Here is a 26,720-nt window from a genome sequence, read left to right as displayed (position 1 = left end):
AACCAGGAGTGGCAGCTGAATGTTAAATAGAAGATTTGACTTTTATTTAAAATAAAATGTATTTGAACATAGTCTTGACACCACGGACTATGGGAACGCAACACTGGATATTCCTTGGCATTAGGTGGGCACAGGATCCTTCCTCGTTAGCATTAATATGGGAATGGCTTAATGAACCTGGCAGTCCTGGCCCCAGGGATCAGCTGCTGAGGGTGTTGTGGCACAGCTCTGGAATCCCCTTTAACTTAGATGAAAATTTACTGGACTAAAATTGTGGTTTTTGTGGGATTTTTATTCCTTGGTTTGTCCCCGTACCCCTTCCAGACATCCTACAGTTACTGCTGATCTATGCAATATCCTAGCTGGCTTGTGAGACTAGTTACAAAAACTGTACAACTTTATAAAATTTGTGGTTTTTTACATTAGTTACACAAAAACCTTTACTTCATAAACCTTTTACTTCATATCGTAATGAAAAAATTTGCATATCAGAGGCAGAACAGTGACTATGCTGGTGAATACTAAAAGTGTCATAATACAATACGGTGTACAAATAAAACTAAAAAAAAAGACAATATAAATGATTATCAAAAGGCAAGTTAAACAAATAAAACCAAGCTATAACAGACTAACAGAAGACCATCTTCGAGGCCACACAAAACTATCCTCAAAGTCATGTCAGGCACCTTCAGAGTCCTGGTGTAGTGTGAGAGGAGAGATGGACGACTTAAAACAGGTCAAATGTACAGAATAAAAACACAAAAAAAAAAGTAATAAAACACTCATGCATTAAACATGATAAATAGACTTCATATAGGTTAGCCCTGGATGGCTTTACAAGAAGATGGCTTAGAGTTCTCTTCAAAAATTGGCTTTTTTAAGTCAGTTAAATCTTTCTCCTGATCTGTCCATCGGAGTCTGGATCTTTGGGTCACTGTCACCCTGCCCAGACACGGTCTGGTTATAGCAAATTAACAGAAGTGCTCATTAGTGCACACAGATTAACTGGTCTGGTAATGCAAAAAAAAAAAAAAAACAAAAACAAAAACAAAACCAAAACCAAACAAAATAATAATAATAATAAAAAAAAAAACAAAAACAAAAACAAAAATCCAATTGTTAAAAAAAAAAAAGATACATTTCAAGCTTACTTTATTAAGCAGCATTATCTCAAAGGACAGCTTTGGAAAGTTAAACATGAATATGGCCGTGGGGGTTCCTGCAGGGCGAGGCTGGCGGGGCTCACACCCAGCCACTGGTCAGTTTGTAGAACATCTCCTCGTCCAGGCTCTCGTTCTGGTCCTTGGCCCGTGTGGACAGGAAGATGTAGCCCCCGATGAACTCGTGCACCACCTTGCAATCCACCTCAGTGCAGATGAACGACACGCGCACCTCGTCCGCGAACTCCACCGTCACCTGCAGGGGCACACCCAGCTCAGAGCCGCCCTGGCCGTCCCCAGGGAACGGCTTCTTCCCTTCTCCCTGCTTCTTCTGGGTGCTCTGATCGTTGTCTAACGCCTAAGCAAAATTTTGTGGTGCCAATGTAGGTGTAGATGGAGCTCCTCTGCTCTGCAGTCGAGCTGGGAATGTTTCCCTGGAGAGGAGAAGCTCCAGGGAGAGCTCAGAGCCCCTGGCAGAGCCTGAAGTGGCTCCAGGAGAGCTGGAGAGGGGTTGGGGACAAGGATGGAGGGACAGGACCCAGGGAATGGCTCCCACTGCCAGAGGGCAGAGTTAGATGGGATATTTGGAACTGGGAATTCCTGTCTGTGAGGATGGTGAGGCCCTGGCACAGGTGCCCAGAGAAGCTGTGGCTGCCCCTGGACCCCTGGAAGTGTCCAAGACCAGGCTGGACAGGGCTTGGAGCACCTGGGATAGTGGGAGGCCCATGGCCGGGGGTTGGATCAAGATGGTCTTTAAGGTCCCTCCCAACCCAAACCATTTGGGATTCCAGGACTCCAGGAGTGGTTCCTGTCTCACTGACAGGAGCAGGGGAGAACACGGGGTGTCAGACACCATCTCACCATTTTGATCTCCCAGTTGACATTCCACTGTTTCATGTTGCTGAAGCGCCAGGTCTTGACGGCGTCGCCCGTGCTGGCGTCCATGCGGATCAGGCGGTTGTAGGCGATGCCGATCAGCTCATCCTTCTTCCCACCCTGGAACCTGGCAGAGGGATTGAGAAGAACAAGCCTGTGAGACACACAAACCCAGCAGCTGAGTTTACTTGTAAAATTGTTTTTATACATCAGAGCAGCTTGTGGTTTTAATTTCAGCTGCAGCGTGACTTCCGCAGCCAAGGATGCGCACAAGGAATGTCCTTGCCCATGGCAGGGGGTTGGAATGAGGTGATCTTTGGGGTCCCTTCCAACCCAACTCAAGGCAACCCAACTCAACCCAACCCAATCCAAGGCAACTCAACTCAACCCAATCCAATCCAACCCAATGCAACCCAACCCAACCCAATCCAAGGCAACCCAACTCAACCCAATCCAATCCAACCCAATCCAAGGCAACCCAATCCAACCCAACCCAATCCAAGGCAACCCAAGCCAACCAAATCCAAGGCAACCCAATCCAACCCAACCCAATGCAACCCAACACAACCCAAGCCAACCCAATCCAAGGCAACCCAATCCAAGGCAACCCAATCCAACCCAACCCAATGCAACCCAACACAACCCAACCAAACCCAATCCAAGGCAACCCAAACCAATCCAATCCAACCCAACCCAATCCAAGGCAACCCAACCCAACCCCTTCCACGATGATTCCAGGGTATTTAACCCACTCCCTGCATCCACGAAGGAAACTCCTCCAGCCCAGCCCCGCAGCGCCACCCACCTTGCGTTGAAGTGCGTGATGCCGAACTCCGGCAGCGACTGCCAGGCTTGGATAAAGCGCATCTTGGCCTCGATGAGGCTCATCTGGGCCACGTTCTGGTGAGCCTCCAGGATGCGCGCCGTGATCTGCGGGCGGCGAGACACAGCGGGGTCAGGGGACAGGGACCTCGGTGCCACCTCCGCTGCCACGCGCACGGGAGCGGCTTGGGAGCCGCCGCGGATCTGAGCGCGGATAATCAATAATTCCTCCCCTGAGGCTTTATTTCAGCTCCGACTGCTCGGAGCCCACGTGGAGCTTCCCATCTCCAGATACAGGAAAACAAATACAGATGAGAGCTGTCTGGAGGCAAAGAGCCACGCATGCTCTCGGGAGCTTTAAGGACGTGAGCGAACAACAAGGCAGTTTTGTGGTGTAGAGTTTCCAGTTTCAGCCCATCAATCACTGGGGACCATTATAAAAACCTACCAGGGCCCAAGTGTCACGGGGAGTGTGCAGGTTTTGTTAGTGTTTTCACCGCTGCTGTCTAAACCATAGGGGTTCTAGATTAAGTTTATTTTAAGTTTATCTTAATTTTATTGTTGCTGTCACTTACCAAGTCTCTTACATAGCCTGGCTGAAGATGGCAAGGCGAAATGAAAAAATAAAAAAAAAAGAAAAGGAGGCAGAAAGAAAAAAAAGCAATCAGAAATATGGCAACAAAGCAAAGAAAAAGTGTAAATTAACTGCAAACCAAAGTTCAAGCAAAAAAAAAAAAAAACCAAAACAAACCACATGCACAATTCCTTAGGTGGAAAAGCAGCCAAAGGGAATGTGAGCAGGGACAAACGAGCAGAAATTTGCCGCTCATGCTGGCCCTGCTGGAGCACTGGAGTGATCCCAGCTGGGTCCTGGCATTGTGGAGAGATGGTTTTGGTCCTGAGATGGTTTGAGATGGATTTCAGGAAAAGGCTCTTCCCCAGAGGGTGCTGGCACTGCCCAGGCTCCCCAGGGAATGGGCACGGCCTGAGGCTGCCAGAGCTCCATTAGCCTTTGGACAGCACTGCTAGGGATGCCCAGGGTGGGATTCTTGGGGGGTCTGTGCAGGGCCAGGAGCTGGACTCTGATCTCTGTGGGTCCCTTCCCACTCAGGATATTCTGTGATTCCGTGGTCCTGCTGGGGGGTGAAGGGGAGGGTGAATCTGCCAGGCCAGGGGTGGGTTCATGGCTTCATTTTACTCCCCACGTCTCTGCACAATCTCAAGGCCACTCTCTGGCTGGGGAAGCTTGAGAGGAAGCTCAGGAGCTCACTCTGAGCTTGGCAGATCCTTCTGTTTGGGATATGTGGAGAAATGATTGGGATGCTGCCTGGGATAACGAGCAGATGAAGGGAACATCAGCTGTGCTTCTTAGAGATGTGTCTGCCCTTGCTGGCTCTCACACCAAACTCTGGCAGGGCACCTGGGAGCTCTGAAAATCTTTATTTTGAGTCAGTTTTTGTTTATTTGCATTTAGGATTTGGTGCTTCCAATCCCAACCTACCAGCCCTACTCTTCTGCATGTGGAGACAAACATCACCCCAGTGGGCTTGGGGCTGGTGAGGACCCAGAGCCTCCATAAATCCACAGTCAATTCCCATTCCAGCAGCTCCTGTGGGCTGCACAGCCTCCTCCTCCCCCTCCTACCCTGTGCCTCGGAAGGACCCTTGTGGTCAAATTCCTGACATTCCTGCAGCCTCCATCCCTCATTCCTCTCAGCAAACATCCTCTGCTGCTCCAAGCTGTGCCTCTGGCCACCAAGGAAAATCCTAAATCCACTGCTTAGCTGATGCCTATGAGGGCCCTGGTGTCCACACCATGGCCACATCCTGCCTGGGATCATCCCCATCGTGCCCATCCCCACGATTCCATAGATTTTACTTTTATAACCAGGATACCTGCACAGTAAGCAGGTTTTCCAAGCTAATATTTTTCCAGGTGCCTCTGTTTTACTGGAAACCTAGAAAGTATTTTTTATATATAAATATATATATCTATATATATATGTTAAAATAGTATATTTATGCAGCCTCTCCTCCATCCAAGGGGATATAAAGGCTCATTCAGGAGAATAATAAGGGCTATATAAAATATAACTCCACTGCCAGGAAATCATCGTGCTGTGCCAATAAAAAGTTATATTTTTCCGGCTTCTCTGACTTGCAGCCTTCTTCTGGGCTTGAAGAAATCATATCCAGCCCCAGCCAGCAGCCTGAAGGATTTAAGTCACCAAAAGGCCACGGAGCAATGCTTTCCTTATTTTTGCTGCTGTTCTGACATATAATTCTCTTTGAGAGAATCCTGCATTTATTCCCAGTGTGGAACAGTTTAGCCCTGTCAGGCAGGGATCGGATGGAGAGTGGATGGAGTTCAAGCACGAATCACAGCAACTCAAAACCAAAGCAATGTTCCAAGGACTGGCATTTGGAAGCAGTGGAAAAGCAGAGAGAGAAATATGCAAACCGTGTTACAGCCAAGTGTGGATAAAGCACTGCAAGCAACTGCAACTCCGCTGATCCCGGGGATTTCTCCATGGATTCTGTGCAGGGGAAGGGGTTTTAACCCCAGCACCGGGCAGAGATGGGGCAGCTGGAGCCAAACCATTATCAGCAGGGGCCAAACCATTCCCAGAACGTGTTTAAAATGAACACCAACCAATTTCAAATGCATTTCCAATTGAAGGTTCCCCGCCGTGTCCGTGCACTGCACACAGCACGTGGCAGAATCCCGGTGCTGGGTGCCATCCCCAGGTGCTGGATCCAAACCAAACCCTTCAGCCCCACTTCATTTTAGTAACCACGTGCATCCCAGTGAGTGAGGACATCCAAAACATCCAAACCACGCCGTGTTAAACACCAGCCACCGCCAGGACGCGCGTCCAGCCCAACCAACGCCGACACCAGCGCCTACCTGCTTGTTCTTGTACTTCTTCAGGTAGCGAGGGGACACCAGGCACTCGGGGTTGATGTCGGTGTTGATCTGCTCCGGGATCAGCTGCGGGTCTGGGTTCAAATGCTGCATTTTCAGGAAGGACAGGATGTTCTGCACTTCCATGCCGTAGGAGCTGTCGGCCATGGTCTTGCCCTTGGAGGCCAGGCGGCAGGCGGCCATCCAGCTGGCGTACTGCGTCTCCTGTCCCCCAAAACAGGGACATGTGTCTGTCACAGACCCCTCAAAAAACACCCCATGGAGACCTCATTCCCCTCCCAGCCTCAGGAGACTCCAGCATGCACAAAGACAGGCAGAAATCCGACCAAGGTGTGGCCAAAAACCACACAGCAAAGCTAAGGCTGATTTTCTACTCCAAACTCACAGGTGACTTGGAGCACATTTGGAATGCTGAGATCAGACAGGTGAGAGCATTTTCTATTTGTTTTTGAAAGAACAGCCCCTGAGCAGGATGGTGGGAAAAGGCTGAAGAGGTGTCCAGTCCAAGAGATGAACTTACGTTGTCGCAGCGCAGCCAAATCTCGTTCATCCCCTCTGCCACCGGAATCAGGAGTTTGATGTTGAACTTCTGACCAGAGATGTTCACATCAGGGGTAACTTCACATCCTGCAATGAGGGAGATGGTGTTTAGCAGGGGTGTGAGGAACTATGATTTAAAAACTGGCAAAGAAAGTGAAAATAAGAAAAGAAATAGCAAAGCTCCCTGACTCAAGGGTCGCTGGTGGCATCTCAGTGCTGCCAAAGGTTTGTCCCACACCTCTGATGGGATGGACACTCCACACAGCACAGAAAAAACCTGTCCCTTTTTCCAAGTGTCAGGAAAATGGGAGGGAAAATCAAGACCTGATCTGAAAGCAATGAAGCAACAGCAAACCCACAGAACTCCTGGATCCTGCCTGGAATCAGAAACGGATCCAGTGGCTGGCAAACACCCCAAAATCTTCATGGAAGGATAGGAAAAGGTGACTGGACGGGTGTTGAGTCTCACCCTGAAACCTTTCTGTGTTACTGATGAATGATGGGATGCCATGAAGTGTTTCAGGCCAGGCTGGGTGGGGCCTGGACCATCCTGCTTTAGTGGAAGGTGTCCCTGTGGGAGCGAGGTGGAACTGGCTGAGCTTTAAAGTCCCTTCCAACCCAAACCATTGAGAGGCTCCATGATTTGGCTGCTGCAGCTGCAGCGAGGTGTGAGCATCTTGCTCTTGGTGCCTGGAGAGAATTCCAAGTGGTTGTGTAAACACAGGGGTGATGAACCCACCCAGCCACGGCAGCGCGGGCGCCGCGCCAACGCCGCCTCCCAGATTTCTGCAAAGTGCCCTCACAGCAGATTTGTCAAAAGCTCCCAGAAAGGTCCTGGGGGCCAGGCCTCGCTCCTACAGCACCCTGAGGTCTCCTGGCATTCCCCCTGCTCCTGCATCCACAGGGAGAACACACGAGCTCCCTGCAGCAGGAATGTTTCACTTGACATAAGGACAGGCAGCCACCGTAGGAATTTCAGCTCTCGAGTGCGGCTGCTCCCAACCAGAGAGGGGAGAGGAGATAAAATAAAGGCAGCAGAGGAAGAAAATGGTCTGCTCTTTCCAGTTTCTGCCGTGGGAGTCAGTGCAATCCTTTGGAGAACTGACAAAAAGGAGAAGGGCAGGTGGAAAGATGGAACAAGGTTTGGAAAATCCCCTCCAACCCAATCCCACAGAAGCTCTCCAAGCTTGGTTCTCCAAGCTCTCTTCCCAAGCTTTTTGGGATGCTCTCCTATGGAATTACACATAACACACTTAGAACTCCAAGTCTGTGCCATGATACCAAACCCAGCCACCTCATTCCTTTACACACCTTTACCCAACCCCAGGATGGAATTCTGAGGCGATAAAGCAGTGGGAAAACAAAATGCAGGAGGAGCAGCCTGGAATAAAAAGCAGCTTCTCTTACCCCAACCCCGTGCTTCTCTTACCTCTCAGGTTCATCTGGTGAGCAGGAGTCCCGTTGGATTCCTCTTTGCTTTTGTAGCAGGAGATGGAGGTATCTTTGAAGGTGCACCAGTAGGGCTTGTAGCCTTTCAACGTCAGCTTCTTGGGCCTGCAGGACACGTGAGGGGACATCTCACTTGGTCTGAGCTCCTCAAACAAGCTGCTCCCCAGGAAACCTCAGGATTTCCTCAGAATTTCAGCCCTGGCAAGCTGCTGTCAGCAGCCTGGGTTATTCCCACCCCTGTATGGGGGCTCAGCCATTCCTTCACTGCTGGCTCAAGGAGCTGAGCTCCAATTCCAAGTTTGGAGTCTTCAATCCCAGGGAGATAATTTGGGGCAAGGTGGGGGGAGCTGGAGGACTGTGCTACAAAAACAGAGGAGTCCATGAACCACTGCAGAATCTGCCTGTCCAGCCACCACATGAAACTGGAACCACTCTGCTCAGGCTCAGAGGGGAAGCAGCACTTCCAAGGATGTGTCAGTCACGCACACGCCTGAGTGCACTCCTTGTTTTCTTTTTAAACACTCCACAGCACAAAAGGCTCCCTTTTTTCCACAGAAAGCATGGATTTTGCTCCATTCTGCAGGAGAACGGGTGGCCCTGCAAAGTGAAGCACCCTGAACTCATCCCAACACAAGCCCAGAGCCTTTACAGAGCCCCAAGTATCAGAATATTTTAACCTTCCCTGATTTCTAAACCTTATTCTAAGGCTGGATCTGCAGCCTCTCATGCATTTCTTGTGTTTTCATCTCAGAAACAGCTGCTGAGAGTATTTTAGGTGGGATATTAAGAATAAATCTTTCCCTGTAAGGGTGGGGAGGTTCTGGCACAGGGTGCCCAAAGAAGCTGTGGCTGCCCCTGGATCCCTGGAAATGTCCAAAGCCAGGCTGGATGGGGCTTAGAGCAACCTGGGATAGTGGAAGGTTGTTCCAGGGGGGTTGGAACAGGATGGTCTTTAAAGTCCATCCCAACCCAAACCACTCTGGAATTCTGTTATTTTAGCTGGCAAGGGCAGCAACCTGGCTGGCAGGGGAGAGAGAACCATTCCAAATCTCCACAGCCACCCCAGGCACATGCTGGGACACATTTACAGGAGTTAAATCTATGGAATACGAGGGACAAGCACTGATCCCCCAGTTCTCCTCCCCAGCTGAAGTGTGACAAGAGGCACATCCAAAGCTGGGACAGCTCCAAACATTGCACCATTCACACTGGATTTCTGGCACTGAAATTCCACCTGAGCACCATTTTTAGCAGCAAATGGAATTCTGTGTTCAATCTGACAGCCTCAAACCCCAGCCCCAGGGTTTAGGGCTTGTACTGAGTGAGAAACCAGCAGCTTCTGGCTGCTCCAATTTGCAGGCAATTAGCTGCCAGAGTGGTGCCTAATTTGATTGGCAAATCAGCAGATCAAGGGGAAGAACAAGTTTTTTGTTTGTTTGTTTGTTCAAAGGAGGGGAAAAACACCCACTGAGGGGATGGGCACAGCCTTGAAACTTCATCCTAATTAAGCCAGACCACAAGCCCAGACAGAGGCAGAGACCTCATTAATTCACCTCTGGAGAGGGAGAAGGGGTTTTCAGAGCAGAGAGTGCCAGGTTCTGACTCCAGAACCAAACAATTCATAAAATAAAAGCTTGCTCCAGAGCTACTTCACTGTCTGCAGCTTTTTTCCTCCCCCCACTATCCTGCAGCTCTGCTGTGAAATCCCATCAGCGTCTCCAGCTTCCAGAACTTTCACTGCAGCAGGCAATAAATTGCAAAAGATGGTGGTGGCTGCCAAAAATGTTCTTCCAAGTCCAGACGCTGCCGTTCCCAGTTTCCATGAACCACCAACCAAGTCAAAGCAAGCTAAAAAAAATCCCCCCTAAATCCTGAGCAAGCTGGGAGAGGGACAGAGTCAACTTAACCTGCTCCTTTTGGCATGGAGAGACCGGGATCTTGGCTGGATAGAATTCCTCCAGCCTCCTGCACGCCAGGAGAAGTCTTTGAGGGAGGTTTTTAGGTTTCACTCCTCATTTAAGGATGGTTTGTTCTCTCCTGGGCATGAAATGTGTTAAAAAAACATCCAAGCACACACTGCTGGCTGTGGGATGCACCAGAGCAGGAAAACACCTTGAATTCTGTATTTAAGAACCAATCAACTTAAGTATTGAGTATTTTGAATATCATAAGGCCGGGAGATAAAAAAAAAAAGGAAATGAAGAGGCAGGACCATTAATTATTCACAGCCATTACCAGTTCCACAAGCAGCTCTTCCCCTCAGCACTTACTTGAAGACTTTAATGTAGTCAGCAAGCTCTGGGATGGAAGTGATGTCACCCTGGAAATCAAAGATTATCCCAATCACTCGGAGCAGCGGGATCAGGAGGGAAGGGACGGACGTGGCACAGGGGAGGGAACCAGGAGCACATCAGGGCTTGGGGGTGGTGAAGCTGCTCCTGAGGAAGCCCCAGCCACTTCCCAGGAGAAGCCAGCAGTGCAAAATGCAGGGCCCAGCTCTGCTGTTTGGAAAGCAGAGGACAGGGCTCGATCTTCCTTTGAGGAATTCCTGCTGCTGCCAGAGCCAATTCCCAGCCGCGGGGTCACCGCCGGTCACGGCAGCAGCGTTTGCACAGGGAATTTTCTCCTCCCTCCAGTTATTCCTGATGCTCCAAACAAAAGGGAAGAGGCACCTCTGCAGAGAATTAACTGGCATTTCTAAGCCTAGAAAGATTTTTTTTTCCCCTCCCCCAAAATTTTTTAAATATTGAGTTTAAATTCTCTTTTTTTTTTTTGCATCAGGGTGGCACTTGCAATTCCCAGGAGCTGGAAGTATAAAAAATTTCCAGGGATAGGGAAAGGGAGGATTGCTCCAGGAGCTTCCAGTAGCAGGACAGTTTACTTTCAGTCTGCAATGAGAAACTGTTTACAGATACCACAGGGAAAAAAATGCAGAATCTAAACAAACAATCCAGTAATTGCCCATTATCTGTATTCAATTACTCGAATGCATCTGGAAATGGCTCCTGCTACAAAGCCCTACGGAAAGGGATGGGGTTTTTTTTGGATGAATCTTTGTCCTCTTCACTCCAGTCTGGCAGGGACAGTTCCTCAGTGATGTGTTTCAAATCTGGTTTTGCAAAAGGAATTAGAAAATATGTCTTGGTGATAAAAATTTGTTGTTATTTCTGGTTCATACTGCAAAGCTCTGCTGTTGTTAATGCCAGTAAAGCATCTAAGGATGGATGTAGCTTCAAAAAGATCTATCATAAACACTTAAAAAATTATATGAAGTGTAAAAGTGGAAAATTTCAGATTTTAGGGTTGGAAAGAGATGATTTAAATGTGTAAAATGCCTGGAAAAGCTGTGCTGGACCAAGGCTGACAGGACTGAATCCTTTTAATGCACTTTAATTTTCAGGCTATGTATTTTTAAAGGTGGAAAACCAGTGTTAAAACAATATATCAAGAAAAAAAACCCCATATGCTCTGAAATACAGACCTAGGCTAAAATCCAGTCTAATAAAAATAGAGTTTCATAAGCCTAAATTAGTTCTGAAAATCCAGCAGCTGCTTTAGGTGCTGTAAAATGTGAATTAGAAACAGTGGAAGAGGAACCTCAACGTGGAAAACTCAGTTATTTGGGAAAGTCAGTAGTGAGGATAAAAAAAAAATAAATTAATTTCCATTTAGTTTTCCATTATTTCATCAGGAGGGTGGCTTGGTGCAGGGGGGGGATCAGTAAGATCCTGGCTCCTCCAAACTTTTCCAGATGCTGCCCAGGGTTCCCTCTTTCCAGAACTATCCCTTGGTATCTGAAACCCCTGTATTTTAAAGAAAATATTACTGGGCAATTTGTCATCAGAATTGGAAGAAAAATAGGAAATAAATGAGGTTGGATGCCTGGAAGAACTCCCTGCAGCCCTTACCAGGATTGTTGAGGTCTTGCCACCTTCCAAGGTGATTTCCAGGTCCGAGAGCGCGGCGTCCACCTCGTCCACGTCCTTGTCACTGTGGTTCAGGTGGTTTTCCGAGGACATGATGGACAGCTTGTTGATGTGGTACTGCAAGGCAAGGCCAGGGTCACACCTGGGTGCTCCTGTGACCCCAGGATCCCACGGGATCTTGGTGACACAGCCACCGTGCTTGGGAAACCAGGAGGAGAGGCAGCAAATACTGGGAGGGTTTGTGGCTCAGGAGTGACCATCCTGGATGTTTCCAGGCCAAGGAGTCTCCAAGCATCCATCCCTGAGGATCTCTGGACAGGGCAGAGCTGCTCTTTCCACCGGGCTGAGGTTGGAAGGGACCTCTGGAGGTCACCTGGTCCCACTCCCTGCTCCAGCAGGGCCACCTGGAGCTGTTGTCCAGGACCACATCCAGCTGGCTTTGGAGTAACTCCAGGGAGGGACACTCCACAGCCTCTCTGGCACTCAGAGGAGTGCTCAGTCACCCTCCTGGTATGAAGATGCTTCCTGATGTGCAGAGGGACCCTCCCGTGTTCCAGGCTGTGTCCATGGCCTCTGCTCCTGCCATTGGGCACCTCTAGCCACCCCTTTCCTGCCTCCCACCAGGTGTTTATGGATGTTTGTAAGATCCCCCATCCCTGAAGTGTCCAAGGCCAGGTTGGACAGGGCAGGAACAACCTGGGAGGGTGGAAGTGTCCCTGCCCAACCTTTAAAGCCCATTCCAATCCAAACCATTGTAGGATTCTATGCCTTTGCATCTGTTTTCACCCCAGAAAACCAAAAACATCCATAAAATCTCACAGGAAGAACCGTGCCCAACCCACTCTGGAGCACTTGGATGTAAACTGAGCCATCATATTTCTTCTTTCTTCTCTTTTTTTTCCTGGGAGGGGCCCTTGGAGCAGGCAGCCCTGCTCCTGAGGGGGATATTTCTGCATCCTACAGTTCCAAGGTGTGCCGGACCACACGGAACAAATGCCTGCCATCCCTCTCATGGAAGTCAATAGCAGGTGGAGCATTTTTGCCAAATCACACTGAGTATTTCCTAAACCAGATAAATAAATAATTCTGGGAAAGCCACAGATTATCCCCAGCTGATTTGGGGGCAGAGAGCCAGAAAGGCACAGTTCACTAACCCCTTGTTCGTATGGGATGGGTTAAGAAGGACAAAACTAGAAGTTAAGATAGATATAAACATGTTTGGTAAAAGCAGGTCAAGTTTTTTTTCATGAGGGATAATCAGTGGCAAGTATTTTAAATTATCTCATAGACTCAAGTGAGCATCTGGAGATGGAAAATGACCCAAATTCTACCAGCAAGAGAAGGCCAAGCTCCCACCAGAGACAAGGTGAGGCTTACAACATGATTTTAAACTGAAGAAGGGATGGTTTAGATGAGATGTTGGGAAGGAATTCTTGGCTGTGAGGGTGGTGAGACCCTGGCACAGGCTGCCTGGAGAAGCTGTGGCTGCCCCATCATTGGAAGCATCCAAGACCAGGCTGGAGCACCCTGGGATACTGGAAGGGGGTTGGAACTGGATGGGCTTTGTGGTCCCTTGCAACCCAAACCATTTTGGGATTCCGTAATTTCATTTATCAGATTAATGAGCAGAGAAATCAAGTCTAACCCAAGCCAGGGGCGTCTGGGGCTGTCTCTCACCTGCAGTGCTGCAAACATCATCATCTCCTCCTCCGTGCACTCGATCTCCTCCAGCAGGATTGCCCACTTGGACTGCTCGTACAGCTGGTTGATCCTGATGGCGTCGTACTGCGGCACAGAAACGGGGAATGCTTGGAAAACCGGGAGCCCAGCTCAACACAAAGCAACCCTCCACTGGAAGCTGTCTCTGCCCACGGCAGGGGGTTGGAACGAGATGGTCTTTAAGGCCCATTGCAACCCAAACTGTTCGGGGATTCTCTGATCTCTCACCTCAACACTTTGATTTGAGACTGAAAATCCTCTGCCACTGACAAGAGGTGGCTTTAAGAACCCGTGAAGCACCTCTAGCAACACCCAAAAACCTGGAGCACAAATCCTGGGTTTGATGCCTGCACAACCAATTTTCAAACTTCCACAGTCTTTGGGAGATTTACCAACACAACGGCACGTTAAGAGATCCAGGCACCCTTCGCTCCAAAGGATGGAAATTTCAAAATGGGAGTGGAACAAGGAGCTCTGTACCTTTGGATTCAGGTCAAAAAAGCTGTAGTACTTGAACCGGAGTAGCAAAGCCTCGTTTTCCTTCACCTCCTGCTCCATCAGGGATCGGGACGAGTCCAGCCACCTGCGGATTGCCAACACGGGGTAACACACACGGAACGTTGCGGCGGAAACTCCCGAGAACACAATTAAAAATCAGCCAAAAACCCCCAAATCCTCAGCTCCTGAACTCACCCTTGGTTGATTTTGGCCTTATCGAGCAGCGTCTGGGGCTTGTACATTTTGGCTAAGGACTCCGGGGAGGTGACGGGCTGGCTCACGGCCAGGATTCCCGGGTTGCCCTCGGACAGGGCGCTGTCGCCGAACCAGGCGGACGTGGGGGACAGGGGGCTGCCGTCGTGGGCGTCGTAGGTCGGCGTCATCGTTTTGCTATAGAGTCCTGGGCTTGAATAGATATTTCCTACCAGCGAGGGGAATAAAAGCCGGGAATTAGCCTCGGGCCAAGCCCCGCCTGCTCCCGGCCACGCCGGCTCCGCGCAAACCCGGAGCCAGCGGCTGGAAAACCTTCCAACCTTCCCTTCTCATCTTTTCGCAGTGGGAAAACGCTGCGCTGCTTGTTCTCCCGTGAAAAGCTGTCCCTGTCCTCTCTCTCGGCTCTTCTCCAAGAGCAGAACTGATGGAAAACTCATTCCAGCCCAAATGATGGGAAAAGACTCACAGTGGGAAGCTCCTGCCCCCTGAGTTTCATCTGAGTGGCATCTGGGACATGAGTGGCCCCCGACTTACCGGTATTACCTGTTGCTTAAAGATTTTGGAAGTCAAAAGTTTTAGAGGAGCAGGAAAATAAACTAAAGGTGCAGCCAAAGAGACCAGAGGCAGAGGGCAAAAGTCCTATTGAGGTGGAGCTCACCTTTGACGGGGCCGATGTAAAGAATATCGGTGCCTATAGAGAGGGAAAGAAAGGAGGGAAGTGAGAAGGCGAGAGAAAGTCACCCGGAGAGCAGGAGGAGGACAGAAGCCAAAAATGGGCATTTTTGGAAGAGGGCAGAACAGCACAGGTGAGGTTGCACCACCCTAATGGAGCGTTTGCAGCAGCGCTGGTGGCAGCAAAGCAACTGAAGTGACTTCCCGTTATTTTATTCCCGTTACGAGGACAGCTGGGCATGGAAATGTGGCATTCCCGGATGGAAAAGCTTGCTGAGGTGGCCACACAAATTCAGGATTAATGTGCTGAGTGGTGCAATGTGGTGCCAGACTGATCCCAAAGCAAATGTTACTCCCACAGGCCTTTTGAAGCTTCACAGCTCGTACCGATTCAAAGCAGACATAAAAACACCCAGACATTTAAAAATAATTCAGAGAAAAAAAAACCAAACCCAGCTCAGTATCTCATAAAAAACTAGCTGAGAGCTTAACAGAGAGGTTGTGTGTGGTGGTGTGGCTGCCCCATCCCTGGAAGTGTTCCAGGAGAGATTGGATGGGGCTTGGACAGCCTGGTCTCTGGAAGATGTCCCTGCCCAAGGCATGGGGTGCAAATGAGAAGTGCTTTAAATCCCTTTTAAGTTCCTTCCATCCCAAGCCATCCAATGAAACAGCCCCTCTTCACCTCACAGGGACACTGAATTTTTACATAAAATCCAGATTTTCAGAATAAGGGAGGATCAACCACCATCTCCTAATGCCAGGAATTCCCCTGTGTGCACACATCGGGTAAAGAGCTCACCCAGCATCACCTGGGCACAAATCTTCCCACCAGAACCAGAAGGTCCAACACCACACTGGATTTTTGGGAAAGGGCTGTGTCCTTCCTAACTCATGAGCCTGCAATCCAAGGCACCTAAGCTCTCCCTCCCAGAGCTCTGCTGAGGGTGTTGAAGGTGGTGACAGAGTTGAGATGCCACAAACAAAACTCTTGTGCCACCTCCTGCTGCTGTCCCAAGCCACCACCTCGAGCCACGCTCCAGCTCCTTGCTCCAAAGCATCCCCATACCCTCATGGCCAAGGAATGACAGAAAACTGAGCTAGACTGGAAAAGTCCAAGACCAAACCAATGGAAAAACCTTTTTAAACCCTCAATTTTCATGATGGTGAGAATCAGCAGCACCAATGTCAGTGACAGCCAACATCATGGCCAGGAAACTCCAAATAATTACAAACCTGATTCTAAGCTGCCTGGCAAGGTGGAAAATGTAAGTGAAAACCACCAAACAAGGATGCTTTTAATGCTCCTGCTCGTTTTGCTGGCATCCCAGTCTGCACAAATCATTTGAAGACCTGAAAGCACCATGGGAACCTGCCACCAAGACAGATCCAGCAAACCAGGCATGAGCAAAAATGCAGCAGGGATGGTCAAGGGATGGAAAAATACACCTTCATTTGCAAGGGAAAGGCCAGGATGATTTCCAGGTTTTTAGAGCAGATACTTGGACTTTGGGAGCTGGGAATCCATGATCCTTAGGGTCCCTTCCAACTTGAGCTATCCTGTGATTCTGTGATCACAAAAACAGCAGGAAGGTGCTCTCCTCATGGATTGTTACAGCACTGGAGCAGAGAACTCCAACAACTGCAACAAAAACCAGCCACAAACCCCATGACCATCCATAAAGCATATTCCAAAACATCTCTTCCCTCCTCCCCATCCACCCTTGCTGCAGCTTCAGCCTTCCCATGGCTCGAACACACATGGCTGAACATCAACTGGAATAACAAAAGAAAATCCCACTTTTTACCCCAAATTTAGCGTTATTTTTTTCCCATGAATATCCCCCACATTCCTTGGCTGAGTGTCTGCTCCATCAGAGCAAAGCTTCCCCTGCACTGTTCTCCTCATCTCTCTCTCCAAACACCTGAAACAGCTCAAAAGAAGCTTCCCTTAAAAAATTTGCCCCAGGCAGGCAGTGTCATGGAAAGTTCCAGCAGAAATAACTTCAAATTTGGCAAATTTATATAAACAAGTGACTACAGGTCTTCTAATGGAAAGTGTTGGGCAACACATCCTGTGGGTGTATTGACAACTCTGCCCACTGGGATTTAAATGGTTTCACTGCCAGGTTTGGGGTACTCAGTGACAAAACACTCCCAAGACATTGAATTCAGCACCTCCTGAATTATTAATTAGTTTTCCAGAAGCTTTCAGCACACAAACTGATGTTGGAACAACATTAGAAATAATTTATTCAGATGAAACCCACGACTTTTATCGGATGGCACCTGATCAGGCAGGAATTCAACCTGCTGTGAGTGATTTCATTCACAAGGAGAGCAAAACCAGCCAAATGACTCACTGGAAGAGCCATAAATAATTAAAATAAACCCCAGCTTTTGCATATATTTCCCCCAGAGAAGGCCAAGTCTTTCCTATTAATCTGACAGAGATGCTCTCTGTGAACACTGGCTGTTGGAAAGGCTTAGAATGGACTTTGAAGATGAAAATGCCAAATGGAAATGAAAATTGACTGGAGCCTTGCCCAAATTCTCTGAGCCAGGAGTGGAAGAGGACGAGCCCAGAAGTATTTTTAATTTTAAGAGGGGAGAAAGAGTGGGATCAGAGCAGAAGGAGGATTATTTTTCCTTGTTCCAGACGCATGGTGCACATCACCCCATGCAGCCAAAACCTTCCTTTCTGCAAGCCCTGTGCCACCACTGGCATTAACCACACTCCCTGACCTTCCCTGCAGCTGATTTAACATCAATTAATACAACTTTACAACTCCAAGGTAGTTTTTTGTAATTAAAGCTGCCCTGCTGCCCTTGGATTGCTGGATTTAAACCCGAGAACTTTGGCAGCCAGACACGTCTCCGGCTCACCACCGTGGCTTTCTCCACAAATCCATTTGGGATAAAGTGCTCCCACTTGGCCAAAATCATGGTTTAAACTCCTGCCATTTGCCTTCAGACACCAGACTTCCAGCAGCCATGGAAAAAAACTGAAAAACCCCTCTGCTTGCAAACACCTGCATCAATTTGCTGCCTGTGGCAGTCCAGCAGGGATGTTACTCCACCAGAAATTCCCTTCCCAATCCCGCTCTGGATCTGGAATCCAGGCTGGCCAACCAGCCCCCAGCAATCAGAGGATTTATTTAGCATCACAATCCACAGCTACACCATTCATGTAAGGCAACACTAAAGCAATTAATACAACGCTGCCCTTGCTGGGCTGTAAATACAGAGTAGAAGGGTGGCACAGCCTAAACCACGCCAGGAATGTGACACGAGGAACAATTTTCCATATAACTCCTTTCTCAACAGGGCAAGAAAATCTCTCAGCAACACCATCTGAGTGCTCCAGTGGCCACACTCGGCCTCTGGTTTGTTCTGTGAAGCCTGGGGGTGGTTGCTGTGCTCCCAAAAATGCGTGACAGCTCCAGCTCCAGACATGCATCCGTGCGACCGAGTGCTGCAGCCCGCCAGGACTTGTGCCGTGGATTTGGGGTCTGGTTCTTGCACAGACCCCCAGAAATTCCACCAGCCCCACATTTGCTGTGCCACTTTTCCCCCTGCTCCCATTTTTTTTTTTTGCCCAGCTCACCCGACCCCGGCGTGATCAGCGGCCCCTCCAGCTCGAAGGTGTCATCTTCACACTGATCGTCCAACTTCTTCTTTTTTTTCTTTGATGGATCTCTGGGTTTCCTCAGAAGGGAGAGTTCTTCTGGGTGCCTGATGTCTGGAGGGGAAAATGGAGCACTTTTATCATGGCAGGACGGGAAAAAGGAGAAAAAAAGGGGGGAAAAAGGAGAAAAAATGGGGGGAAAAAGGGGGGAGAAGGGAGGAAAAGTGGGGGGAAATGGGGGGAAAAAAAGGGAAAAAGGGTGAAAAAATGGGGAAAAAATGGGGAAAATGTGGGAAAAAGCTGGGGGGAAAATGAGGGAAAAAATGGGGGGAAATTGAAAAATGGGGGGAAAATGGGGGAAAAATAGGGGGAAAAATTAATATCCTTCTGTTAGGAACAACAGCCAGCAATGCCCAGTTATCTCCCTTGGATGAACTTCCTGTTCTGTAATGGTTAAAAATCAAGTTGAGGATAATTTCACTGTAAGCCTGCTGGAAACAAGTGGTGTCCTTGGCTGGAAAAGTAACATAACATTTGGATAAAATGTGGAATTTCCCAGGCACAGCCACTCAAATGTAGATGTGAGTGCTGGTAGAGCCTGTGACAGAGCCTAGTAACACCTTCATACATTGAATATAAATAATAAAAATAAGAACCCCCACATGAATAATATAAAATTATAAATAATATATAATAATAATACACAATAATGTAAAAATAATATAAATAAAATTATAGAAATAGAAATCACATGTAAATCACACGCCTTAGCCATGCAGGTAACAGGCCAGACCCTCTCACTTCCATAGGTGCAATCCAAGAGTTAAGCCATTTATTTACACATCAGACTGGAGAGTTTAAAGTCTATAATTTACCCATTTTTTAAAGAGATTTTGGGCAAAATGTTTCCTTTTCACAGCAAACCCTCTCCCATTTTCCTGCCTGGGACCAACATGAACAATGTAAAATGAGGAGCATCTCATTGTGTTTGTGATTTGAGCCACGGGAATATGGGGAACAAGGAAAAAGGGGATTTTCATTTCCCACCAAGGCAGTACTTTGGGTCTGCTGCACTCAATTCCAAGTGGGAAGGAATTTCCTGGGAAAGCAGAGCCCGCTGTCCTTTGTACCACCGAAACCCTGGAGGGGCTGGAGCAGGACCAGGAGTCCCTGTGCTTGGTCAGTGTGTGGGAGCTGACCTGGAAAAGGATTCACCTGGGCATGGAGGCACCCAACTGCAGTGGTGAAAGCCTTGGAGAGCTCTGAAATACAGCTTGGACTGGGAAGAGAAGGGATGGGAGAGCTGGGCGTGCTCTCCTGGAGAGGAGAAGCTCCAGGGAGAGCTCAGAGCCCCTGGCAGGGCCTGGAGGGACTCCAGGAGGGGACAAGGGATGGAGGGACAGGACCCAGGGAATGGCTCTCACTACCAGAGGGCAGGGATGGGTGGGAGATTGGGAATTGGGATGGGATGGAATTCCCAGAGCAGCTGTGGCTGTCCCTGGATCCCTGGAGGTGCCCAAGGCCAGGTTGGATAGGGCATGGAGCAATCTGGGATGGTGGAAGGTGTCCCTGCCATGGCAGGGGTGGAATGGGATGGGATTTAAGGTCCTTTCCAATCCAAACCATCCTGGGATTCTCTGATGATTCTGTGGAGGTTCTGGACATGCCTGAGCCTGGAAGGAGTTCTGGAGTCTCCTCTGCAGCTGGCTGTCCATGCTGAAGCTCCTGTGTTGTTTCTTGCTCTGGTTTTTGTGCCTATCACCCCAAGATGCTCAGCAGAGCTTTCCCTTTGGAATGCCCTAAGGAAAGCAGCAGGAGAGATCAGGAGCCAGGAGCTGGCTGCAGCCAGGCTGTGCTTCCCACCCAAGGACACAGCCAGCCATTCTCCCAGCCAGGAGAAGTCCCAGGGCTGGGATCTCACCACGTGCTGGCAGCAGTGGGAGCTCCCTGAGCACTCCCAGGATTATAATTTATTGTAAATGCAGGTGACCTTGGTGGGAAGAAATGCTGATGTCTGACTCCAGCTCAGAAGGCTGAATGATTTCTTTATTATAACTATGCCATAATACATCAATATACTATTTAAAGGAGATACTAAAACTACAAATTTGCTTTCTCTAACTACCATATCTGACTCTCTCCAGAGCCCAGCCCCAGGTGGGTTGGATTGGCCACCAGGCTCAAACAATCCTCACCAGAATCCAACCAAGCAATCACCCCAGGGAAACAATTCTCCAAGCACATTCCACATGGGAAAAACAAGGAGCAGAAATAGAAATTGTTTTCTCTTTCTTCCCTCTGTGTTCTTCTATGAAAACATCCTGAGAGAGAGAAGAATGTGCCTGCCACAGTAATTAGCAGTGGAATTTGGTCCCCAGCAGGTGACACAGCCCCACACTGCCCACCCACACTTCCTGCAAACCTGCTGGAAATCCCACACTGGGATCATGCCCCGTCCGGGTGATTCTCAGGGGTGGATCCCACTAGCCCTGGCATTCCTGAATCCAGAGGCTGCACACTTCTGGATTTAACTGTCTTTTATATTGTAGGTGTCCCATCCCATTTTCTAGCTTTAAGTTTTATCTTTATTTATATTCTTGTAGTTACTTACATACAATATTTATATATTTATATATGCGTAGATATATTGATATATATGTATTTTTAGAAAGCATAATTAATTTTAAGCTTTATTTTTATTTCTATATATTTATTTCAATCATATAATTGAATCCCAGAATGGTTTGGGTTGGATAGAACCTTAAAGTCCACATTGTTCCACCCCCTGCCATAGGCAGGGACACCTTCCACTATCCCAGGTTGCTCCAAGTCTTGTCCAATCTGGCCTTGAACTCTTCCAGGCTAAAAGTATATAGATTTAGGTATCTATATGGATTTTAAATCTCTAAAAAATAGATTGAAAATATATTGATTTTTATCTATTTATATTTTAGATACAAACTTTTTGAACTTACAGTTTTATTCCTGTATGTAGAGATATTTATTCCTATATTATTTACCTATTTTATTCCTTTTGATATATAACCTTTCTCCAATTTCAGCTTTAACGTAATGATTTATTCCCAATCCACACACATCATCCCACTAAACCCCATCCCTGCCCCCACCCTTCCATTTTCCCTGCCCAACCTTTTGACCATTTCTAGCAATAAGCACCCGGAGCTGAGCGCAGCCCGCTCCACGCATTCCCATTTATCCCAGCCAGCTGACCTCAGGGAGCAGGAATCTGCTGGGACAACCAGCCCCCAGGCAGGGGACAAGAGGCAGCACAGCCTAAATCGAGGAGTTCCCCTGGTATTTTGGAGCAAGGTTGAGGCTCTGAGGTTTATTTATGGTGCATTAGCAACTCTCAGCTGGGAGCACTCAGGGAGGCTCCGGGCCAGGCTCGGATTCTGGAAGCAATCCTGGAATCATCCCAGGGCTTGACCATCTGATAGCAAAGAGACTTTTTATAGCCCCTCAGTTGTTCCTGATGCTCCTGGCTGGATAGGAAGGATGCAGGGCAAGTTTGGGCAGCTGCTTGGAGCAGCACATGGCTGCAAGGGATGGAGCAGGCAGCACATCCTCGGGATGCCAGCAGGGATCCCATGGATGAGTGGCAAATTCCTCCCAACTGCATCCATCCACTGACTCCAGCACTTTACAAACCCACCAAGGCAGCTGAGGGAATGGCTTCTAACTGAAGACTTAAATGGGATTTTGGGAAGGAATTCCTGGCTGTGAGGGTGGAGATGCCCTGGCACAGGGTGCCCAGAGCAGCTGTGGCTGCCCCTGGATCCCTGGAAGCGCCCAAGGCCAGGTTGGAGCATGGTGGAAGGTGCCCCTGCCATGGCAGGGGTGGGACTGGCTGAGATTTAACATCCTTGCCAACCTACACCCTTCTGGGATTGAGACAGAAAGGCCTGAGCTGGAATGAAGAGGCTTGGAGCTCAAAAATATCATCTGAGAGGTGGCTTTGATCTCCAAATTTTCCCAACTCTTGAATGAAGCCATTTTGCTGCCTGCAGCATCTTCTCTTGCATTTGTCTGCAAGATCCTGCCTGTGCCTGAACACAAGTCCTTGGCCTTTTTTTCCAGCATAATCCCTCATTTCTCATCCAGCCCAGCTGTGCCCATTTATCTCCCATTTAAGACAAACTCCAGAACTGGGATTAAACCCTCTTCCTTCCCAAAGCACCATTTGCACCCTGCAAACTGACTTAAAAAAAAAAAAAAATCTTCCTTACACAGTGTAAAATTCCCATTTTATGCTCTTTTGCACTAAACCCTCCAAGTAAGTCTTGCAGCTGCTGCACCTTTATCCACCCAGGTGTGTTGTGCTGGGGATCCCAGAAGGATTTAGGTTGGAAAGGACCTTAAAGCTCATCTCATTCCAAGCCTGCCACACCTTCCACTGTCCCAGGCTGCTCCAAGCCCTGTCCAGCCTGGCCTTGGGCACTTCCAGGGATCCAGGGGCTCCTATTCCCACAAAAAATCAGATTTATGGTTTTCTTACATCACCCACATATAGAACGTGACATCATTGACTGGGAGGGTTAAAAATGGACCAACTTCCCCCAAAACTGAAATTATTGGAAATCGCCCTACTTTCACTCTTCAGTTTTCATAAATACAGATAATAATCTGAGACACAAAGAAATTTTTGATGTAAAAGAAAATTAGTGTTGCAAAGAAGCTTCCAGCATCCAATTTCCTTCCCCGTTTCTGGCTCCCCTAAAGGCCAGAGGGCTGCTTCACCTCCTTAATTCCTGAACGTAAAAACTCCATCAATTTACTTGCAGCACAGACAGCACTGAGGGGAAATCCTCTCTTTAGTGCTGATCCAGCCACCCTCCTTCAGGAAATGTGGTTTAAAGTGGGATATCTCTGGGAAGTGGGATTTCTCTGCACTCCATCACTGCTCCCTCCAACCAGTGACTCATAAAAATTACAGCCTTTGTGCATCACTCGGATGAGTCGTAGAAAAATGAAACCTCCAACCTCATTTTTCTTCCATTTCAGACTTAAAACCAAAAATAAAGGCGATTTTTTTTCTAGGAATGAGTAAATTCTGTGGTTGGTTTTCACAGTGTAAGTTTACAGAATGAAGCATCCGACTTATCTGCGGCATAAATTCTCTCGAGATAAAGTTCTGCAAAACAGACCAGAAGGGGAAAAAAAAACCAAAAAAAACAAAAAGAAACTAAAAAAGGAACTTACATAAGATGAGGAGTGTCTGGAGATAAGGCTGTGGCTGTTGGACACGGGGCAGTATCTGATGGAGCAGGTCCTCTCCCCCCAGCACATGGTTTGTACTGGGTTTGTACATTCAGTACATTTTATCATGGGTTCTTCAGATGCCCAGGAACTTAAATATTTATCTGGGCAAAAGCCAAGCTCTCCACTCACTGCCTGGGGCCCTGCAGCTCTCTCAGGACATCCCACAAAGCCTCTGGAGATGCCCAAGGAGTGCTATGGGTGTGGAATCAGCTGGAGCTGCCCCTGGCAGAGGTTTTGCTGGAGCCTTCCCAAACTGTGGGTGGAAAATCCAAGTGCCTGTTGACTTATGGATATGCCAAGGGAGCAATGATGTGCAAAACCACCCAAAAATGGGGTCACTGGGGTTTGGAGGGGTGTGAGTGTTTGTGCCAGGGGTTCCCAGAGCTGATCAGCCCAGAGAGACCCAGGAGGAGGAGGAAAAGGAGGAGGAGGAGGATGCAGGCAGCGGTGATGGAGCCAAGCATTACTGCAAGGCCAACAAAAAGAGCCATTGGAGAGGCAGAGTCAACAAACACTTGAATGTTTGGATGTTTTTTTCCATAAGTGGGACGAAATCCCCAGGCTCCTGTTATCTGGGTGCTTCCTGGAGCACAGGCAGCACTGCAAGCCTTGCCCCTGAAGTGGCTGAACTGCATCTCGAGTCCAATTAAACTCCATTAATTTAATCCCACAAACAAGAGAAAAACAATCCACTTACACCATTCCCTCTGCACTGGCCCATAAAGAGCAATGCAACTAATTCCAAGGAAGGCTTGGCCAGCGTGTCCTAATGTCTTCAGGATGGAATTCTATTTAAAGAGTCTCTGTCAACAGCAGAGTAAGGAAGAAAAAATTCACTGACTCACACGGTGACATAAAACCTGATGCTCCTCCACACGCAGAACACCACTGGGGTGGGGACGGGGGGGGGAAATGGAAAGGATTATTTTTTTTTTCTCCCATCTCAGACACTCTGTAATTAAATCTGGTTATTTCCCTGACCCCAGTTCCTGGGGCTGGTCTGACAGCTGAGCTCGGGCAGGCAATAAAAGGGGAAAGCGCCGCAGCTGGCAGCCAGCACTTGGGCCCTGCAGTTGAAAAGCTGAGGACGTTGCAGTTTGGCCAGCTCTCGAAATGGGAAGATTTCCTTCCACACCCATTCCCTGGACATATTTAGAAATTGCTGTGCCACTGCCAAAGCTCTCTGCTCGTGGCAGGGAAAGGCAGCAGATCCATCCTCGGGGTTTCACCGCCTCCATCATCCCCGAGCATCCTCCTGATCATCCACAGCCTCCATCCCCATATCCCAGAGGCACTCAGGTTGGAAAAAGACATCCAGGATCATCGAGTCCAACCTGTGAATCATCCCCACCTTGTCACCCAGCCCATGTCCAGTCCTTCCCTGGACACCTCCAGGGATGGGGAATCCACCACATCCCTGGGCAGACCCTTCCAAGGCCTGACCACCCTTTCCATGAAGAAATTCCTCCTGAATGCTGGTGCTGCTCCCCAAATTCCCCCTGAGATGCTCACGTGCATCTACCAGGACTCCATGATTTTAGGGAAAACGCTCCTTTATTTACCAGCAGGGTGTGAAGGAAGAAAAGAAAGTTTTGGAGGCTGGCAATGGCCAGGGATGGTGGGATTCTTGTCCTCTGCAGGGCCAGGAGTTGGACTTGATGATCCTTGTGGGTCCCTTCCAATCAGGATATTCTGTGATTCCACAAACTCCAGGCAGCTTTGCCTCCTGGAAAGCAATTGGGCCAGGGATGCAGCTCCACGTGCCTGTCACAGAGCCCTGGGAACGCTGCACATTGTCCACCAAAGGGTTTCAGCTTTGCAGAAAAACCCAAAAACAACAACAACAAAAAAAAAAAAAAACCCCAAAAAACAACAAACAGTGGCTTTTTATAGAAGTCTTTTTGGCAACGGAGGGCGTGGAAATATTGCAAATACTTCAGGAGTCAGAGGACGTTCTGTCCTGGAGCGGGGAGTGTTTGGAAAAGGCAAAAAAAAAAACCTGTAAGGTCACATTTGGCACGGGGATGGTGTCACCTTCCCTGGGCTGGCATCCTGCCACTCCCAAATGCCACTGCCACCAAGTGCCACTGCCAGCTCGGCTCAGGTTGCATTTGGTGGCTGGAGGCTGAGGCAGGGAAGGTTGGCTGGCACCCTCCCACCACTCGCCGAGCCTTGGGAACCTCCTTATTTTTGGGACAACGGGAAGCAGCTCATCACCCTCATGGGGCCCTCTGCACCCCCAGCTCCACGAGCTCCTCAGGATGAGACCACCCTCACCCTGTGCTAGAAGGGGAGCTGGAGACCAGAGCAAGATGGAATGTGGCCATGGAAATGCCCCAGCTGGGCACAGGATGCTCCCCAGACTGTTTTCCAAAACAGGTGACTAATTCACACAGATTATGAGGCAGGAGCTGGCTGTGAGGCTCCACCAGACTCTGGGGAAATAAAAGAGCCTGAAGGGAATTTCTCTGTCTTACACAGCCTCAGGGTGGGCAGGGAGGGATTGGTCATGAATTTTGGAGTGTTTCCTCCCAGAGCTTCCTCCTCCCAGCTCTGGCACTGAGTTGTTCTCTCTGTGCTCCCATGAACATCAACCAGAATTTTCCCTGCTCCTCTCAGGCTGGAGGGCAGCAGAGGTCCCAGATCTTCACAGCCAGGAGAAGAGGAGAGGGACTGGAGCTTTTCTGCTGTCACAGCATCTCCCCTCACCCTGCAGCTCCAACATAAGTCGTGTCCCCAGGAGAAGGAGCATTGCTGGGGCAGGAAACGCCGAGGCCTGGGAAAAATCTCTCACTGTTTCATCTTGCTGTTTGCTTTTCCTGTCCCACGTGCCCACAGAGCAGCAGCAGAGCCTGCCTGGAGTCCCTTGGAGCTCCTGGGATACATGGAAAAAAATACAGGCAAAATGCTGGAAGGAAGCAGCTGTAAGACATCCACTGGGCTGGAATCAAGTGAAGCCATCCCAGAATCCCAGAAGACCTTAAAGATCATCCAGTTCCCTGCCATGGCAGGGAC

At 48.8% G+C, this 26,720-nt stretch overlaps 1 protein-coding gene across 4 annotated transcripts in view; it reads right to left on the bottom strand.

Annotated features, from left to right (window-relative positions):
• Nucleotides 1-9: 9 nt before the first annotated feature.
• The window catches only part of FERMT2 (FERM domain containing kindlin 2), a 50,119-nt gene continuing 23,408 nt past the window's right edge, over nt 10-26,720 (bottom strand). Inside the window, exons 4-17 of one of the 4 annotated variants that reach the window (XM_021538434.4) lie at nt 18,405-18,539; nt 14,787-14,819; nt 14,111-14,336; nt 13,898-14,000; nt 13,376-13,483; nt 11,681-11,815; nt 10,043-10,092; nt 7,753-7,877; nt 6,304-6,410; nt 5,766-5,987; nt 3,434-3,454; nt 2,842-2,966; nt 2,022-2,163; nt 10-1,416 (exon numbers count right to left, since the gene is read on the bottom strand). In XM_021538434.4, coding sequence (XP_021394109.1) covers nt 1,243-1,416; nt 2,022-2,163; nt 2,842-2,966; nt 3,434-3,454; nt 5,766-5,987; nt 6,304-6,410; nt 7,753-7,877; nt 10,043-10,092; nt 11,681-11,815; nt 13,376-13,483; nt 13,898-14,000; nt 14,111-14,336; nt 14,787-14,819; nt 18,405-18,539 — 1,706 coding nt within the window. In that variant the 3' untranslated portion in view covers nt 10-1,242. The remainder of the gene's footprint in view (nt 1,417-2,021; nt 2,164-2,841; nt 2,967-3,433; nt 3,455-5,765; nt 5,988-6,303; nt 6,411-7,752; nt 7,878-10,042; nt 10,093-11,680; nt 11,816-13,375; nt 13,484-13,897; nt 14,001-14,110; nt 14,337-14,786; nt 14,820-18,404; nt 18,540-26,720) is intronic. The other 3 variants (XM_021538436.4, XM_021538437.4, XM_021538438.4) reach the window with 3 other exon arrangements.

Source organism: Lonchura striata, chromosome 5 (genome assembly GCF_050655825.1).
Source record: "Lonchura striata isolate lonStrDom1 chromosome 5, ASM5065582v1, whole genome shotgun sequence".
NCBI classification, from domain to species: domain Eukaryota; kingdom Metazoa; phylum Chordata; class Aves; order Passeriformes; family Estrildidae; genus Lonchura; species Lonchura striata.
Note: the sequence above shows the minus strand (reverse complement) of the source record. Positions and strands in the feature narration are given on the sequence as shown.